The following is a 19,520-nucleotide window of genomic DNA, read 5'->3' as shown; positions in this document are numbered from 1 at the left end:
AATCAAACAAATCTATTACAATTGTGCATTGGCCTAATACACTCATTCACACCTCACACAATCATTCATTATTGTCTTCACTCATACCACTAATAAACCGACATGTTTAATTCCAAGACATATAGATTAAAATAGCTTCAAGCGGTGGGAATTCATCAGGGAATTATTGTATGACACCCTTGTACCCTAGATTCAGTGTTACAATAATTCAATTATTAATTCCTGTACTTTCAATACATACATATGACTTATGAATCAACAAACAGCAGGTTAATGGTTCCTTACAGCTGAGACAAGTTCAATATGCAATAGTAAAAAAAAAAGATTGACAGTAGGCAGCAATGATCAGTGACATTGCTGCATGTGCCCTTCTAATTAGCAGCCGTATGTAGCATTCAATTTCATGACACCTGTGAGGGTAATCAACAAAAAGCGCTGATTGGAGAGTATGCCTAATATGTCTCTCTAACAGCCTATCTGGTTATATATTCTAAAGGCTGTATTATGAGTAAAAGTCATGCTCTCACCAAACAACCTTTCCATGTGTCAGGGTATCAACTGCCTGCTGCCGTCAGAAAGCCTGTAGCTATTGAGGACCGTGAGGGAAAAAGGGGATGCTATTGAAAAAGCAACAGCATCCAAGTCCCTTTTTATAACACTAATTGAAAAAATGATGGCTCCCACTCCTTCATTATGGGCCACATATAGCAAATGGTAATATTACGTTGAGTCATATTTGTGGCTGCAAAAAGATACTGTGTTGTCATCTCTTTTCAATTGAGTATTGTAACTTCATTAATTGTTTCTAGAAGAAACATACCCAATATTATATTAAGCGCATGCAGGGACTTTTACTGCTCAAAAACAACCAACATGATTGATGTAAAATCTGTAAATAAATATCCATTCAAAGTGCCCATGGCGGCAACCCTTACCGAAACGAGCACAATGTTTGTTAAATATCCTGGGCTGAAATAAATCTATTGCATCAGAGTCCCAGTCAAAGTGAGCTTGTCAATTTCACTATTCAGGATGTAAAACATGAGTAATAGATTGTCTTTAACCTCATGTATCCCCTGTGGAAAAAGAAAAATATCTGCCTACAACTTATAATAACACAGTGCTTACCCGGTTATTTTGTTGCTGGCTAGTATCAAGATTGTTCTCTGTAATTCAAACAGTGCTGTGTAAGCTTCTGAGTGTCACTTCCAGTTTGGCCATCAACTACGCCAATCAATCTGGACATGCAGTTCTAAAGTTCAATGCTCTTCCTCATGTCAGTACAACAGGACTAGTTCAGGACATCTCTCTGTATATAGAAAATATCATACACAAGCCCTAACAGTGGAAAGTACATTGTCTAAAGAGGGTGAATACAGATCAAAGTAAATCAATACTTGTTCCAGTCTATTTGCTCATTCAAGCCCACCTCTGTACTTCAAGTTAAGAAAAAAATCACTTGCTCCTTATGATATAGTTTTAACTTTTCGGTGTTGGAGTCATTGCTGCGGTTGACCTTATAAAGGAACGGCCATCGCAAGTCATCTACTTTATGGTGTAATTCAATAAAGGGAGCAACCATTGGTGCATTGTGTACCTTATTCTTAATACAGCTGTTGTGTCTTGTAATGAGTGTTTTTATTTTCCTTTCAATTTTACACACATACAGTTTGGAACAAGGGCACCAGACTGCATACACTACTTGGAAGGTTCACAATCTGTAAATGTAGTTTGACGCCACAATCGAGGAAGGCCCACCTCAAACATTGTACTCCTACTGGTGAGCTTTCATACTGTACATTTTCGACAGGGAGCATGAACTTTAATTGGCTGTAGTCTCCTAGTCTCAGTAAAAGTGGATTGGTTTCTTAACAGTAAACTCACGTCTTACTTTGTTTAAATGTAAAATTAGAACATCGGAAAGGGAATTTACCAATTAATCTGTTGTTCTTTTCTTCCTGTGCTCATTGTATTCTTGCAGAGCTTCTCTGTGGTTATTTTTCGCTCTTTTATATGCTTGGTGAATAAGACTGCGAGGATATCTACATTTCACAAGTTTCTCTTGCAATTTCTCCGCCCTCTCACTATTCCTTTTTAATCGTAAGAACTGACTGACTGGAAGGTTGTCCCTCGCATGCTTTGGATGAAAGCTAAAATAATGCAAAAGTGAGTTACAGTGAGGACTTTTATGGAAGGGCTTGACACACAGCGTATTGGTGATATGGTCACAAAAAATTGTAATATCTAGAAAATCCATACTGTTTGTCTTAGTAGTAGAAGTGAACCTTAAAACCGTCACAAGTATTGAGTCAATACAAAAAGGCTCTTGCTTATGTTTCGGACACTTTCCAAATGATCAAAATGCCATTTATATACCATGACCAAAATGTAATTTTGGGTTGGAATGGGTTAGTTGCAGTATAGATCTTCAGTTCTTCCAGGGACTCGACATATAAATTTGCCATGCTTGGAGCTAATGTTGCTCCCATGGTGGTGCCATTAATTTGCTTATAAAAGGTGTTATTACATTTGAAATCATTATCAGTTAGTGCCATTTCAGCACACCAGAGAATAAAGGAGTTAGGTGTAGTCCCGTCACGTCGTTGAGAGTGTAAGAGCTCTTCTAGCATGCTCAAAGTGGCAGCCTGGGGGATGTTAGTATAAAGTGCCACAATATCTAATCCTATTAGTAGATCTCCTGTTCTTCTAATCTATTGATAGTCTGTGTTGTATCATAGATGACAAAGAATTGCATCTTGTGGACTATAGATTGTAGAAAGGCATCTGTACATTTTGAGAGAGGTTCTAGGACTGAGTTAATGACCACGACAATGGGGCAACCAGGAGGATCTTTCAAAGATGAGTAGATTTTATGGAGTATATATACTTGGGGGATTATAGGTTTTCCACTATTATGAAATACACCTCTTTCTTGGTTATCCATCCTCTCGTTCTTCCTTTTTCAAATTTATGGCAATTCAAGTTTTGCAAATTTTCTGTGGGATCATTAATCAGTTTTGTATAATACATTTCATTATTTAATTGCGTTTTCATTCTCTGATGTAATAGTCTCTGTCGAGGATGACATAGCCCCTCCTTTATCTGCCATTTGAATTATAATCTTGTTATGATTGGCTAGATTTTTAAAGATCTTCTTTTCATTTTTACTAGTATTATGAAAGACTTTAGAACTATGAATGTTCTGCTCAGGTTTTTCAATGTCCTTCAATACTCTATTTTCAAAAAGGATAGCGTCTGGACGTTGGCTTGATACTAGTGCACAGAAAGTGGATTGCTTACTTAGGCTCGATTTACTGTCTTCATTGACCATATCTGCATTGTGAAACATATGTTTTAGACATATAGGGCCTCATTACGAATGTTGCGGTAAGGCAACAATGGCGATGGTAGTGCTACCGGCGCCGTTGTTACCTCGCTGCAACATTCCAAGTATGCTCGCGGGTGCCACTCTGGAAAGCCACGGTCAGACAGGCGTGCTGAGCAGCACCCACGAGCAGTACCGGGTGGCAGCAACAGCCCTGTTATTCAAGGGGCCGTTGTTGCCATCCTCCCGATTCCCATTGAGTCCTATGGGGGCTCAAAAGAGAATGGGGACGTAACGGGTCCAGGTCCCGCGAAAGGGAATTACCAGGCCCTCCAAGGTCGGAATGGCCTGGTAAGTCCCCTTTTGCGGGACCCAGATCCTGACACGAGTTTGGGGGTAGCCATACTATCAAGGGCATGGCTACCTCCAAACTCGTATTGAGGCCCATAGTCTACTTTAGACCAAAGAAATCCTGTCTAAATTGGAATCTATTATGAAAAATCCACTGCTAACAGTTTTTCTTGATGAAAAGGTTCCCCTTTCCAGGTTCCACAAAGAAAACAACAGCACCAATGGGATTCCTGGATAGACTCCTTCCAGGAAATGCTCAACAATGTTGAAGACAAAAGCACCACTTCTGCTTAACAACTCTTTTCTTTGCAACTTCTGCTGCATTTGCTATATACAGCTTTGTCAAGATGCTTCTGCATTGGATTTGCTCTCTCTCCAGCAACTACCTTAATGAAACTGTACAAGTAGGCTCCCTTGCCCCACAGTTGAGGTTTGACTTCTGCTACATTCAACTACTACAGTTCTGAGAATTGTATTGGTGACCACAGTTCTGTGGCTCTGCTGCTACTGCAGTTTATAGTGTTAGGCAACTTCCACCTCTACAGGTTGGCAAGGCACTCTTCTCTCTTGTGTGGTAAGAGAGGGCAGCCTCTTTGCCTTTCCTTCCGCCTTGTAGCTACCAACTACAGTTATTTTGAACAAGTATCCAGTTCCCTTCCCCAGCTCCAAGGACACTGTTTATTCAGTGGTTCTTCAAAGGTTGTAGAGCCACCCTTTCCAGCCTTGAATAACCTTTATCACCCCTTTTGTTGAAATTCTCTTTTCCTCGCCTCTCTCTTGAGCACTTATGACATACTGCATAGCATCCACAACACAAAGTTGGCAATCCTGAAGGAGGCCAACATAGCTCACACAATCTTGGCACAGCCAGAATTCAAACACATAGCTAAACATGTCAACACCAAGACTTTAGAACATTGCAGCACACTTCATACTGTCCCTAACTCTTCGGCACCACTGTATCACAAATGAATATCATATATAGGCAGGGCATGAAAGCACATGGAAGATAGATAAAGAGGTGAGAACAGCAGATCACACATAACATCAAATACGTGTTGCTGGAATGTGAGTTTGATTTTAGTAACTCTAAGCTAGCAATATTTTTCTCAAGGTCTTCCATGATAACAGAAGTAATTGTTTTTCTGCTCTTTGGTCATATTTGAAGCTTTGTATACAAATGTTAAAGTGTTTTCTTGAATCTATATATATTCAAATATGTTCATACATACAGTAATAAGATGCATGTTCTGTGATAAAGGATAACATTCTCTGCATGCAAAGTAACATAAAACCGTGTATCGATCAGCCCAGACTGTTATCACCAATTTAAATAAAATCATTAATACAAGAAAATATTTGATTGAATGTAATTCTCTCTATTAAATAATGCAAACTCAGAATGGTGTTAGCTGAAATATCATAAAATGGATGTTTCACATAAGTCCAAATACGCAGATAAAACATGCTGTGTGGAAGACTTTACTGAAAATAAAAGTAGATAATGCAAATAGGCTGTATTTATGTTGTCATGAAAAAGGGGAACATGCTGCATGATACAACTTGAATGTAAGTATTATACAAGTAAATCATGCACAAAGTAATGCATTTATGAAGAAAACAATATACTGAGTGTTATTACAAATAGAAATGATTTAAAGTGTATATTTTCTGTTGCATGGGGCTCACTGTATCTCATGTAGCTCTGACATTCTGTTTTTTTAAGCTGTGTGCTCCAGTTCACCTGAAACCGTTTACTTACGTAGAAGGCAACTCTTTGAAACCATGCCTGTCTTAGTCCATTATCTATATATCCCTTTGATCAATGCATTACAAAGGTTAACAGCACAGCTGTGCTTACTTGAAGAAAAAGGCCTTGTTTCCAAATTACAACAAGTACACTAAATGTGAGTGTTATATTGTACATTTAGCCTAAATCCATGGACGTGTCTTTCTTAGGAGGAGATCAGGCTTAGGGCCCTGAACCAAGATGGTGCCATTCAGATAGACATTAATGATTGTCTTGGAGGAGTGGAGGAGTGGTCAAGAGGACCTCCCACCTAGTGCCACCATTAATGGGAGAGGAGAAAATGGAGAGTGAAAAGAGACCATATGAAGAGTCAATAAGTCTGGAGAGGGAACAACAAAATGCCAGTGAGAGTCTGACTGGAGGAAGCACTGGTGTAGGTATCAGAGATAGGAAGGCCTTGGTTGGAGACCAGGATGGCCCTCTTGACTTCTTCCTTCCAGACTTAGTGAGAGGGATAGGGTAGAAGATAAAGTAGCAGTTAGAGAAGATGGGAGAAACAGAGAGCACCATAGGGGGTGCGCAGGAGGGAGGTGGAGGAGAAGGGTGAGAGAGAAGAGAGCGACGCACAGCCCTGTGCCACACAACTCAGAATGCGCAGAGGGAGGGGGGCCACAACAAAGCAAGACACAGGAGGGGAACAAGTAGCTCACAACAATGAACAGCACACCTTGCGGGAGGGGGGATCTAGGTGGGAAGCCTAGAGAGACACAGTAACAGTGCCACAGTTACCGGAATATGAACACCCATATGCAAAACATTGAGATTCAACTTCCCTAGAAGGGGGAAAAAGGCTATGTTTTTTTAGCACAGCAGATACAACACACCCAGTTTCGACTTTTCTAGAAGGGGGGAAAATGCAAAAAAATGTTGAGCACACAAAAAAAAACACACACAGATTCAACTTACATGATAGAAGTCACAGCAGGTTGATGGCTGCAGGTTACTTGCTACCACAGCAGACACCACTGGAGCTGCATACACTGGAGCTGACCTTAGCCTCAGGTCCTCTGCCGATGCAGTTGCAACAGCAGGGGCTGCCTAGGGTGGCTACTAAAAAGGATCATAAGCCAAAGGTAGCGCAGCTGGAGGGAGCGGGAGGGCAGGCCACACAACAAACAATCAGCACAAAGGGGGGGAGCGGGGACACACACGCTGCAGTGCGGCAGAAATGACTTTTTCAATAATATACTTACGGTGCTTCTGAGCACCAAGCCTCGTACAGCCTCATTACAGCAACAATGTGTAAATGGTGCTGGGGCAATGAGGTTCGCAGCCAGCGGGACCACTACAGTCAACATTGTAGATGCCGGCTTGAAGTATACTTAGTGGTTTTGAAAACGGATATTGACAAGTTTTGGAAAGGTTATATGGAGTGGAAGAAAAAATGAAGCAAATGGTGGAGACGGCAGAAAGAGTACATCTGCAGACACAGGTGGAAAAGGTGAAGGCTGCACACAGAGATCTGAAAGACTGCAGCAGAAGAGATAATCTGCATGAATTTGGTATTTTGCGAAAATAGAAAGGGGAGAGTCGATTAGCTTTTCGAATTGATGTACCCAACCATGCCAAAAAGGATTAAAAGCATATGTGGCAAGGACTGCAAAATGCTGGGTCCCATGCTTTATCAGCAAGTAAGGCATGTCCCTGCCAGGACTCAGAAGAAGGGTCCAAATGAACAGGAAGGCCATAAGACATATATTTTTGCAAATTTCTCTAAACAAACAGTTGATTTACGGAACCAGCACCTTGTGATTTTATTTATTTTCATTTTCAAAGCGCTCACATAGCCTAGGGGCATCAGGGCACTGTTACAGGAATATGTCTCTTAGTTGTGTAAGCGCAGACCCAGGGATCGAACGTGTGTTGCTTCGTGTCGTCTTATTCCCAAGGCAAGCAAGTTGCCACTGAGCTATCCTGTCGGGATGGGTCTGGAACATGGTAGTGGAATATAAGGTATGGATGTGTGAAACAGGGTAGGGTGCTATTTACAAATGATCAGAAAACACGGTAGTGTACATATCCAGAGAGCTCTGAAATGCCCCCCATGGCCAGGAAGAGACCCCTATGGGCTTCTCACAAATAATACAATGAGGGTACCAAAGGAAGGGTCTGAGGATCCCTTGAAGAAAGGAAGGAACGTTGCTTAGACATAGTGACGTATGCAGGAAACCGAGTAGGACAGAGAAGGTTGCAATTGGTGGTGATCCGGATTGAGAAGCGTTTTGCAGTGAACGGATCATGTAGTCCAGCTCTATGGGGGGTATGCAGAGGAATGATCTTTGGACATATATGAAGCTTGGAAGATAGTTATCACTTGGCGCTGGTGAGACATCAAAGTTCGATGATGAAGCAGGGAGGGTGACAGCTGTTAACCTTACCACTCACCATGACCGCCTGAGCTAACTATTGCATAGGATGAAGAAGATGAGGCATATACAAGGTTGTCAATGTGGGTATGTGACCTTAAGGGCAGACGATACTCCAGATGGCTTGATGCATCATACAGCTTATAGCATCACACTAGATTTGCACTTTAATTTCCTGGGATGGGTATCAGCGTGGTAGACGAGTCACAAAGGTTACCATGAGAAGCATTGATGTCATAAAAGGGATCATGATATTGGAAGGGAAAAGGCCTCTTGCATGTGGATGACATCATGGTGACACTATCCAAATCAAGAACATTGTTACTGGGGATACTAAGAACTGTGTAAGAATGTTTTGTATTCTCTGTCTACAAAATTAATTTGGGGTAATGTAAGGCTCTTCTGAAAATTAGTACTTCAAATCCATGCATTGGTGATTTGGGTTTTGTGTACATTCCACTGAGCCAACATTTTGTGAATAGATCTGAACCAGTAACTCTCTGACGTGGTGTAGGAAAAAATAGGCACTTACTCATTTGACATACAATTAGACATTGGTAAATAGAATGTTTTACATTTATCTAAATGGGGGTTGGGCACATTTATAAAAAAATGTGATGGCACCAAAATTGAACTACACCTTTTCTGTTCTAACATAATGGGTTCCTGGGGTGCTATTGAAGAGGTTCATGGAAGGTGTTAAACGGTATGTCTGGGCCAGTTTTACACTATGACTAAAATTAGAAAAATATTAAACTAGTGGTCTTTCTTAGTCTATGTGACATATAATTGTACTATCTTGCCCAACTAATATCCCAACGTGTAGTGTTTCATGCAGATATGGTTGCGACCATTGAAACACATCTTAACAAAATAAGATATATTTTCATAGTACATGAATAGGCAACAATAACTAAACTCTGGAGACATGGGCAAGTCTCAGGGCCTTAATGAAATGCATTCTCTCCTCCATCATTCACACACTCCACCCTCAATCACATATTTTACACAAGAGAGGTAGGAGATCCATTAAGAAATAGCTGCTTAAAGACATTGGGAGTGACTTTATGGAAAGACTTTGACATGTGTTCTTCAGAACCATGTTAAGGATCCAAGGACAGTCTTTATCCCAAATGCTCTTGGGTCAGCTTTAACTGTAAAAGGGAAACTTGGCTTACAGTTTAACAGTTTTACAGTTTAACGTGCATATTCTGTCTATAGAAAGAGAAATAGGATCCCAGGTTTTCATATTCTGCAAAGAATTATCTCTCAAACACAAGTTGTCATGCCTTCCAGAATCACTGGCCTTGCACCCTCTCCTCGCATTTTTTGGCATACATATGCGCAATATATTTAATGTGGGAGGGAGAGTTTGAGAGAGAAAGAGAGGGTGGGAGAGAGAAGAAGAGAAGGAGAAAGAGAGAAAGCAAGAGCGAGAGACAATGGCAACAGGAGGAGACTGCAGAGGCGAGTGGCTGGTGGTGTGAGAAGAAGCTGGTGACTTTTTAGGGTGTGACCATTACCTCAATTCTAAAATGTACACAAAGATGCTTTAGCACCAATCTCAAACTACTATACCTAGGAAATAGAGGAAGTATCCTGCACCTCCACACCTAATATTGACAAACACACCAACTGCTTCCAAATGATTACTCATGCCGCTAACTCTGGACACCATCCAGGACAAAGCAGCTGTCCACCCTGACACAAATCACAGCATTTTGTTAATACATAGAATCTTACCAGCATCATAGCACGGTTTCTCTCATGTATTGTTGTATTGTACCTGTCTCTTGTGACTGGCACTATTGTTTTAACTAGAGCAGCATTGCTTTCCTTCTGCTACCCCATTAGTAGAGTTGTTGGAGCCAGAGCAGGCTCGAGCCTGGTTAGAGCCAAATGCATGGCCCTGGCTCCGCTCAAGTGACTTTGTGAACGAAGAGCCCATCTGCAGCCAAGCATCACCTCTTCCTATGTTGCATTCACAGGGTAGACTAAAATGGAGGTGGCAGTTAATAGAACTGCATGCACTCATCTACTTGCACAGACTGCTTTGTTTATCTCTGGCCTGCTAGGTATTGCATGTTGCTGCAAAACTAAAGATTCAATGCGGTCATGTGTGGTCAGTAACCTGCAAATCTGCAAACTGTGCAAACCGAAAAGCTGGCTTTGACATTTGGTCTATCTATGCAATCCTGGGCAAATCCCTCTACTTGGTCAGTTCATATTTCCAATGGCTGGCAGAAATGGGTTCACTTAGATATTATTCTGTTGAATGTGCATTACACAAAAAGCTGATTTTATATGTAGTGGAATACCGTACATACAGTGTTTGCTCAAACGATAATAAAAATAGTGTATAATGTGTGTAATGTGCACACCACATGCTTACATATCCCTTGTTCTTTGCTCTGTCAGATATGAGGCATATTTGTCTTCTAGCCTAGATGTTGCACTACGCAGTTTGATGGGTAATAGGGTTTGCTGGGGCATTTTCCTTTACTGTATAAGGAGCCTCACAGGATCATTTCTTTACACCTCCCAGGCTAAGTCCAGTGGCCATGGGGTCTTGATGTACTGCTCACTTTCCAAATGAGACAGTTGGAGTCAAACTGGTCCTAGACAAGGGGTTGGTTGCCTAGATGTGAGGTTTTCCACCTGCCAATTAGCACTTTAATTTTTGTCATCAATCTCCCACCACCCAGAACCTAGTACTGCTGCCTGTTGCTCTCACTTGTGATTATTAAAAGACTGTGGACAGCTCCTCTAGTGTTTCAGCCCAATACTACGTACAATAACCTGTCCATAACCTGTGAAAAACGCTGGTGCTGGTATTACCGCCAATTATTCTGGCATTTTTACCAGACCAGGGACCTTGTAATGAGGACCTATGTGTTATGAAGAGGCTGACGCAGACAGGTAAGTGATACTTAAGATTTATTTAGTATATAACAGCATAAGAAGACCCCCAACATTGAGAGACTCCTCTCCTTCAGCTCTTTCTCCAACTGACAACATTAGAACATTTATTATACCTCAACAAGGAACACTGTCATCAACATTCCATGACATCATACTTGGGCTGCAGCACATTGAAGAGAAACACCATGGAGGACATTCTACACTCACATCTCACAAGTCACTCCAACACATCTCCCCCTTTTTTTTTTTAACTTCACTTATATAATCCAAATTCCGATAACACAAAATAATCTAAGGGTTTCATGTTGATGACCTCAATAACACACTTAAATATGTCCAGCACTGGCACATGCTAGATATGCCCTCTCTTGACCGCAGCAATTCTATCTTTATTCCATACTTGCCCTCCAGTCACACGCACGGCCCCTTTCATGACCGCCACCACTCTGACTGGATCCGAATAAAGAGAATCTCCTTTCCTTTTTACAATTCCTTTCTTGATCCTAACCCAATCTCCACACTCTACGCGCAACTCTTTCTTACCTCTCTTCAGGTTTTCACGCGCCACCCATTCAGACTTCTTCCTCACCAACGACTTTCTTACCTCATCAATAACCAAATCAGTTTCTCTACTCCTACCCAGCCACAGCGGACCCGCCATGGAATATGGCTTCCTGCCCCTCATAAGCTCAAACGGGCACAGCCCTGTCGTTGAATGAGGCGCCATTCTTAGGGCCCCAGATCCTATTCTGTATTACAGCCAACTTATCCAATCCACATTCTTCCCCCATGCGAATACTCTCCATCACGCATCTATTCATTCTTTCAACAACACCGTTCGATTCGGGATGATATAATGAAGTCCTTTTGTGACGCACTCCACATTTCCTTAAATAGTTGGTGAAATTCCCCCCCACAAATTGGGGACCATTGTCCGTCAACAAACTCTCCGGCAGACCTTCACTGGAAAATATCTCCTGCAAGGTCTTTATCATGGTTTCTCCAGTGACATCTCTCACAATTTTATAATTCACCCACTTGGAGAACAGATCCACCACCAAGACTATGAACTTTCCACGCCCATACCCCAATTCCACAGGACCCAGGATATCCATGGCGAGGTCACTCCATATCCTGGACGGAAGACCCACGTCCACAAAAGGTTGCTTCTTAGCCACTGATCCCTTCCCACTCTTGACACAAAATTGACAATTTTCTAAACAATTTTCTATTTCTCTGTCAAAGCCCGGCCACCAATAGTCTTCCCTCAACACCCCTTTGGTTTTGGTAACTCCTATGTGACCACAGTGTGCCAGTTCTATCACCCTCTTCCTCAGTCCAACCGGAACCACAGCCCTTCTCCATCTGAACAATACCCCACCGATGACCGACAATTCATCCTTCACTTCCCAATACGGCCTCGCGCCCTCTGCCACTTCCACTTTGTTGGGCCATGCGGCGGAAACAACATACGGAATTATTTTATTTATATTCTCATCGCTCCTCATCCCTTCCAACCACTCCTGCTTGGACACTATACCATCTGTGTTAACGAACACTAATTCCAACTCTTCATCCTCCACAACATCAGAATCAACTACTCTCATCCTTGATAAATTGTCAGCCAATATATTTTCCTTCCCAGGAATAACCTCCATCTTGAAACAATGCGTTTGCATTCTGGTGACCCATCCTGCCACCCTGCGGGAAACCTTATCAAGGCCCTTGTTCTCGAATATGGCTTTAAGCGGTTTATGATCAGTCCGAACTACGAACTCTACACCCCACACAAAGTTTTTGAATCGCTCCACCGCCCAGAAACATGCCAACGCCTCCTTCTCGAGAACGGAATACCTCACTTCCGCTCCCTTGAGGCCCCTCGAGGCATGAGCTATCACCCCCTCGGACCCGTTGCCTTGTCTCTGAGATAACACCGCACCTAAACCTCTTTCACTAGCATCCACAGTGATGATGGATGGCTTTCTTGTGTCAAAACACCCCAAAGGCTGGGCTAAGTTTATCTCTTCTTTTATACCATTGAATTCCGCATCACACTGACTATTCCACACAAATTCAGCACCCTTCCTCAGAATCTTTCTCATCTCATGTACTTTATCAGCATAATTTATCACAAATTTCTGATAAAACTCCGTCATTCCTAAAAAAGAGCGTAGTTCACTCTTATCAATTGGTCTTTCTATTCTCTTTATGGCATTCACCATCTCTTCCTTGGGTCTGATACCATTTCCCGATACCTCATGTCCCAAATAGTCCACTTTAGTCACTGCAAATTTGCATTTTTCTTCCTTAAGAGTGATTCCTCTTTCCTCAAATATCTTCAACACCTTACACAAATTCCTGTCATGCTCCTCCAATGTCAAACCGCTGACCAACACATCGTCCTGAAAACAGAACACACCCTTCACCCCCTTCAACAAGCGATCCATGATTTTCTGGAACACTGAGGAAGCAGAGGCTAACCCGAAGGGCATCCTCCTAAATTGAAACACTCCTTCATGTGTCACAAACGCCGTAACTTTCCTACATCCCTCCTCCAATTCCACCTGATGATATGCTGACGTCATATCCAGTTTAGAAAAGTACTTCCCTCCACCCACCATGGTCAATAATTCACCCATGTTGGGTAGTGGGTGTCTATCCACCAACACACACTTATTCAACTCGCGCATATCAACGCACAGCCTCAGATCCCCTGAACTTTTCTTCACAATGACGACCGGGGAAACCCACTCGACCCCCCCAGCTCTTTCAATCACACCTGATTTAAGAAGTTTCTCCAATTCCTTCTTTACTCTGTCCCTTAACACAAAAGGGACTGGCCTTAGTTTCGCCACGGTGGGGACACTGCCTCTTTTCAACAATATCTGGTGCTGAAAACCCTTCACTCTTCCCAATGTCTCGTCAAATACCTTCCCATGCTCTCTCACATACTTGCTACGTGATGAACATGCTTCTGACACTTGTAATACTTGATCTGGATGGTTGGGGTCAAATCTGATTCCCAAATTCTTTTGCTCTCTCCATCCTAGCAAGGATTGACCTTTCTTTGTCACATACACCTTCCCTTCACAGCATCGTCCTTTAAATTCAAACTTACTCCAGACATACCCCAGCAATTCAATTTTTTCTTGGTTGTATCCCCCTGGACAAATGTCTGGCACCGACAATGCCGACACTGCCCCCTTCAATTCATTCTCAAATGCGGATTTGGATATCAGCGTGATCTTTGACCCTGAATCAGCCATCATCGACACCTTGCATCCATTCACGGTCAACACAGTATAAGGGCGCTCACAATCATCCAGGACATCATCCCTACCAACAACATTGACAGTGTTCACAATGACATTTTGCAAAGACATTACGGTGTCATCTTCTGATGACCTCCCTTCCTCCTCTTCATTCACGTATAGGACTTTCCTTTGATTCACTTGGCTAAACTGGTAGTTCTTGCAGCATGTCCCAAAGTGTCCTCTCCTTTTGCATTTATTGCATATCGCCTTCCGCCCTGGACAAACTACGGAAGAAGCAAAATGTGTCGCACTGGCACATCTATAGCACAATCTCTCATCTTTCTTTTCTTCTCTTTCCGTCGACTCTTGAGTTCTTCTTTCTTCCGCATTATTCCTCTCCTTTTGTTTGTTTCTTCCCTTCCTCTTATTCTTTCCTTCATTCACCTTCAATACTTCTGGCCTGGCTTCTTTGGAGTCCCCTCCTTCGGCCTTTGATAACTTGGCGACACATGCCAGCGAATGTTCTACTCGTTTGGCTAAGTCCAATACCTCGTCCAAGTTTGGCTCGTCCTTCAACCACAGTTCCTCGCGTATCTTGTTTGACCTACAATGTGTCATGAATTGATCACGGATGTGCTCGTCAAAACTTCCCTGAAACTTACACGTTAGGGCCAGATGACGGAGGGCAGTCACATAGTCTTCAACAGACTCCCCATGGGTTTGTACACGCATGCGGAAATTGTAACGTTCTAAAATCGTGCTTCTTTTTGGGTTGAAATGCTTGTCTAGTCTCATCAGAGCCGACTCGAAATTATTCAATTCATCCCCGCTTCCATCACTTGCCAAATGAGGGAGAGTCTCAAAAATTCTTTGTCCTTCGTAACCCAAAAAATGAAGCAATAACGCTACCTTCCTTTCGCTGGAATACGCCGTTCCCCCAGCCGCCTTCATATAATGCATAAAACCCTTGCGCCATTGGGGCCAGGCAATTTTTGCCGCCCCTGGCGTAGGCATAAATATGGGTGGTCCAGATATGCCGGGTAAAGCTGCCATATCTTCAGTTGCAATTCTAGTTCAGAGTAGTGTTTTCCTTTTTCTTTGTCGCACTTGTATTTAAGGACTTTATGTACTTGCTGTAGCTAAAGAAAAACTCTTCTCTGCTGGGTCGACATACAAGGATTTTCCTATCTGATGCTGGGGTAATCTGACGCTGGGAACACCTTTGCTGTCACTGTAAACCCCTCTTTGCTGCAACAGTAGAGTTAACCCCCCTCAAAGAACTTGCAGTAGCATTTCACACAGAGGAATGCTGAATTAGTCCTGATTTACCCCCTTCTACGTCTGTTACGGTAAAGTCTTGGCCCCCTTCTGATGTAACTTGACCCTCTATTCAGAGGAATACGGTAAATTGGCTCGACTTGGGTTCCTTCTGTTCAAGTCGAACAACCGTGGGGATGGGTCCCGTGCAGGATCCGCGGCGGAAACAAAAACTTGCACTTACTTGGGCAAAGATGCAGGTGTCCGGTGGGTGCTCAACACCCGGGGCACAGCGGCAGACAGCAACTGCGAGGGTGGGCGGCCGCTCGACGCAGGAGTGGGGCGGAGCAACCTCCCTCGTGCCTCTGGTCCTGTCAGAGCCCGCTCGCCCCCACTTTATCGCCACGTCTGCCCCAGTGGAGACGGATCAGTTCCTTGTGGGACTGGAGAGGCTCCAGACGGCCGTCCCGTCTTTCACAGTGGAGGGCCGCTCAACGCGCAAGCGACGCGGAGCAGCCCACGGCGACTCGCGACGAGGCGCTCAACGCACTTGCGATGCGGAGCAGCCCCTGGCAGCTCGCGGCTCCTGCTGACTGGGGGGGAAGCCACCACCTCATTTCACCGGGGTTCTGGGGCGGTAAGGTCGCGCTGGGAGTCTCTTCACGCCGATGGACCTCAGCGGTTGTCCTGTCGTTCGCGCTGGGGCCCGCTCAACGCACGGATGGTGCGGAGTAGCCCCCCGGCGAACCGCGGCTCCAACTGGCTGGGATGGGGCCGCCGCTCCTCTTCACCCGGGCTCTGGGGCGGTGCAGACCGTTCCTCCGCGGGTCCTCAAAGGCCTTCCGGAGCCAAACAGATGTGGCTGGCTGCTGGGGGTCTCCTCTCACCTATCCGCTGTGGCCTCGACATCCCATCCTCGTCGCCATTGTTATGAAGAGGCTGACGCAGACAGGTAAGTGATACTTAAGATTTATTTAGTATATAACAGCATAAGAAGACCCCCAACATTGAGAGACTCCTCTCCTTCAGCTCTTTCTCCAACTGACAACATTAGAACATTTATTATACCTCAACAAGGAACACTGTCATCAACATTCCATGACATCATACTTGGGCTGCAGCACATTGAAGAGAAACACCATGGAGGACATTCTACACTCACATCTCACAAGTCACTCCAACACTATGTCTTGAAAGTACAGTTGCAAATCACAGGGGATTTTGTAGGCCTGCATACTTTGCATTCTGGTATGTGTAGCGTTACATCCAGGATAGTGAAGACAATGCTATAATCCATATTTTTGCTTAACATAAGGCTTCATATATTTGTTAGGTTGATTTATATTGTGATGTGTGTACTTTTAAATCATGTTTATGAAAACGAGCATACCTCATCAGAACTATACATTGACACACATTTATAGTGATGAAAAAATATGTGGTCAAGTGTCTAAAGTTCAGACTGGGGAAAAATGCAGGTGTGTGATCCTGGACAAATCAGGTATCGTTTAGTATTGTGCAGGTAGGGAGGGAGGCTGCCATGCATTGTTTCTTTTTAAAGGGTTGAGGCGACAGGCTGAAAGGTGGACGTTTTGTTTTTGTCTGGCTTGGCTCACATTTGGCTCTTAGAACCAAGCCAGGCCCCATGGCTCGGCTCTGGCTCGGCTTTACCCATGAATTGTATATCTCCCCCACCTCTAGCCATTAGCAGCAAAACACCCTTTCCAGCATGACCTAAAGAGGACATGTCAATAGAGGAACCATGCAATTTAAGACCCCAAAACATATTATAACATAGCATAAAATACGTTAGCATAACATTGTAAGATTCCTAAGTTATTTAGAAAGTTACATTTATTGGTGCTCTTAACCTTTAATTGTATAGGAACCACAGATGGCACATCTATTTTAACATAGCAATCAATATGTCTACCTTGTGCTCATATAAGAGTTCATCTAGTATGGAGGTGTCCAACTTCAGAAAGCACCAACATTGATGTTCAGGGGCTCTGAACATCAATGCTTGATTAGCAGTGGGTATCCAAATATAATATTTGTGTGTGATAGGAGAGTGATTGCATCAGAGATGCGTGTGCAAAGTTAACTAATGTAAGAGGTTTTTAACAAAGGAGAGCCGACTGAGCCATTCATCCTTATGAGCTTGATGAATTGAATACCATTAAATGGGGTAAATGTAACACCCATTACCACAGCACATAGGAATTCGGCATTAAGCATTATGCAAATATAATCACGGTAACATGTCCACTGAACTGATTCACTTTAATCATAGTTGTTCATAACATTGTAGGAATGCTACTGCTTAAAATACTGTATTTTTATTGTAACATTCAGTAACTTTCTTGGTACCCTATTGCTTGCTTTCTTCTGCAACTTTGTTTCTTACCTGATGTATCTTATCGCTTTTGTCTTTAATGTTTAGGCACATGTCTCATTCAATCCAACCATCGATCAGCAACGCAAAAATCCTGGACTTGAAGTCTCTCTTTTAGATGGTGACCTCATGATAAACTATGATGTGAGGAGAAGTTCCTCGTCTGGAGATGTGCAGGTAAATATATGCAATGTATGTGACAGTAGCTAGTGGAGGGAGCATGCCCATCTCATGCAAGTCGGCTTAAAAGTCAAAGGCTGGAGCCATACAGTGCTGGCCAACAGTCTCTCCCAAAAGATATTTGGTCCATACCACGTTTCAATTAGTTATGTCTGTGTGTGTGTGTGTGTGTGCGTGTTTTTGTGGGTTGGTGGGTGGATGTGTGTGTGTGTGTGTGTGTGTGATCCCCGTGAATAATACGCAACCTTATGTGATGTGATTTATAAGCTATGACTTTAACGACAGCAGGTGACAGACAATGTGAGACAATATAACATACACGTTTAATTTAAGTGTTCCTATTTAAAAGATAAATCATACCTGCAGATATTCCCCCAAATGTATGTAGGTGTGTGTTTACACCCAATAACCTTGTTAACACTTTGGGTTATATTATGTTTCTCTGAATTAGGGTCAAGATAATACAACATGAATGAATTTCGCTCTAGACTTCCAAAAGCATAGGTATATAAATACCATAGTATCCACCAGAAGGTCCACACAATATTTTAGTCTTAATAAATAATGAACATGATCCAGTGATGAAATGACTATCACGCTGCTAGAGTACAGTGATGAACAGTAGCTAAACCACCTACTCAGCCCCACGCTAATACTAAAGCGACAGAAGTCCAGCCCCTGTAAAGAGAACGCAGAAGTGTTCAGGAGAGAAAGTGCAGCAATGGTGGGGGGCTGCATCCAATCAGTTAAAAAATGCAGTCAGCAGTTAGTAAATGTAAAAAGTGTGTAAAAAGCAGCAAGCGGGTACTGTGATGTCTCAAAGGCATCAAGCACAGGTGTAGCTTTTTGAAGGCAGCTCGAAGCAGTGAACAAGGATTCCAGGTTGCTTTAGATTTCCCACGTTGGTGGGAGTCACAATCAAGGGGCACTAGGACAAAGTGAGTTCTTGCCCTGCTCTCACAGTATAGGGAGTTTGCCTGGCTTCTACAAGGGATCCTTCACCTCCAATGAAGATTCTGTTTCCTGTACAGCTGGTAGAATGGACAGCCTTGGTCCACAACGGTTAACCCCAATGTGCCCTGGGGATGGTTAGGGACCAGAGCTTTCCTCTGACTTGGATGCCTTCTATCTTCTCCTTGGTTGCAGAGACCTCTGGAATGGAACTCACTCCCAATAGCAGTCCAAAGTGGTATTCTTCTTCTTCGCAATGTGCAATGTAGAATCACGGAAGGGGTGATGGATCCCCTCCATACAAAGACAAAATGTCCCAGGGATTGCCTGCTGTAAGGTGCCAAATCCCCTGTTGCTTTAAGATGTGACCTTTGCCTTCTTGTATCATACCCCAGGTGCTTTGTTCTGTAGGAAATATAGGCAACAGAAGGAAGAGAACCTCAACAGAAAACTAAAATGGTGGGACCCATTATCTGGTAGATTCCCTTTGTGGCTAATCTAACTCTGCGCCTTCCCAAGGCTGCAGACTTCAAAGGTCCCGTGGTGATAAACACTCTGGTGTGAGGCTGGCCTTTGTTATGTAAGTGCCCATTGAATCAAGGTTCACAGGAGATTTCCTGTTGAGAGCTCTTGAGCTCTGAGGCAAAGTGTTTCCCTTCCTCCCAGGGAATCAAAAGAAGGCACTTCCTGGCAATTATCTGACTTGGGG

General features: G+C 43.2%; 1 protein-coding gene across 6 annotated transcripts in view; it reads left to right on the top strand.

Moving 5' to 3' along the window:
• The window catches only part of LOC138566370 (inter-alpha-trypsin inhibitor heavy chain H4-like), a 1,003,937-nt gene that overhangs the window by 127,810 nt on the left and 856,607 nt on the right, over positions 1-19,520 (top strand). For all 6 annotated transcript variants that reach the window (XR_011301923.1, XM_069643539.1, XM_069643537.1 and 3 more), the window contains exon 6: positions 17,729-17,857. Coding sequence is in view for 5 of the 6 variants with exons in the window: in XM_069643539.1 (XP_069499640.1) it covers positions 17,729-17,857 (129 nt within the window). In the remaining variant the exon portion in view is untranslated. The remainder of the gene's footprint in view (positions 1-17,728; positions 17,858-19,520) is intronic.

This window comes from Ambystoma mexicanum, chromosome 2p (assembly GCF_040938575.1).
Source record: "Ambystoma mexicanum isolate Mex_15411 chromosome 2p, UKY_AmexF1_1, whole genome shotgun sequence".
NCBI lineage: Eukaryota > Metazoa > Chordata > Amphibia > Caudata > Ambystomatidae > Ambystoma > Ambystoma mexicanum.
The sequence above is the reverse complement of the archived record's forward strand: the minus strand, read 5'-3'. Positions and strand labels throughout refer to the sequence as shown.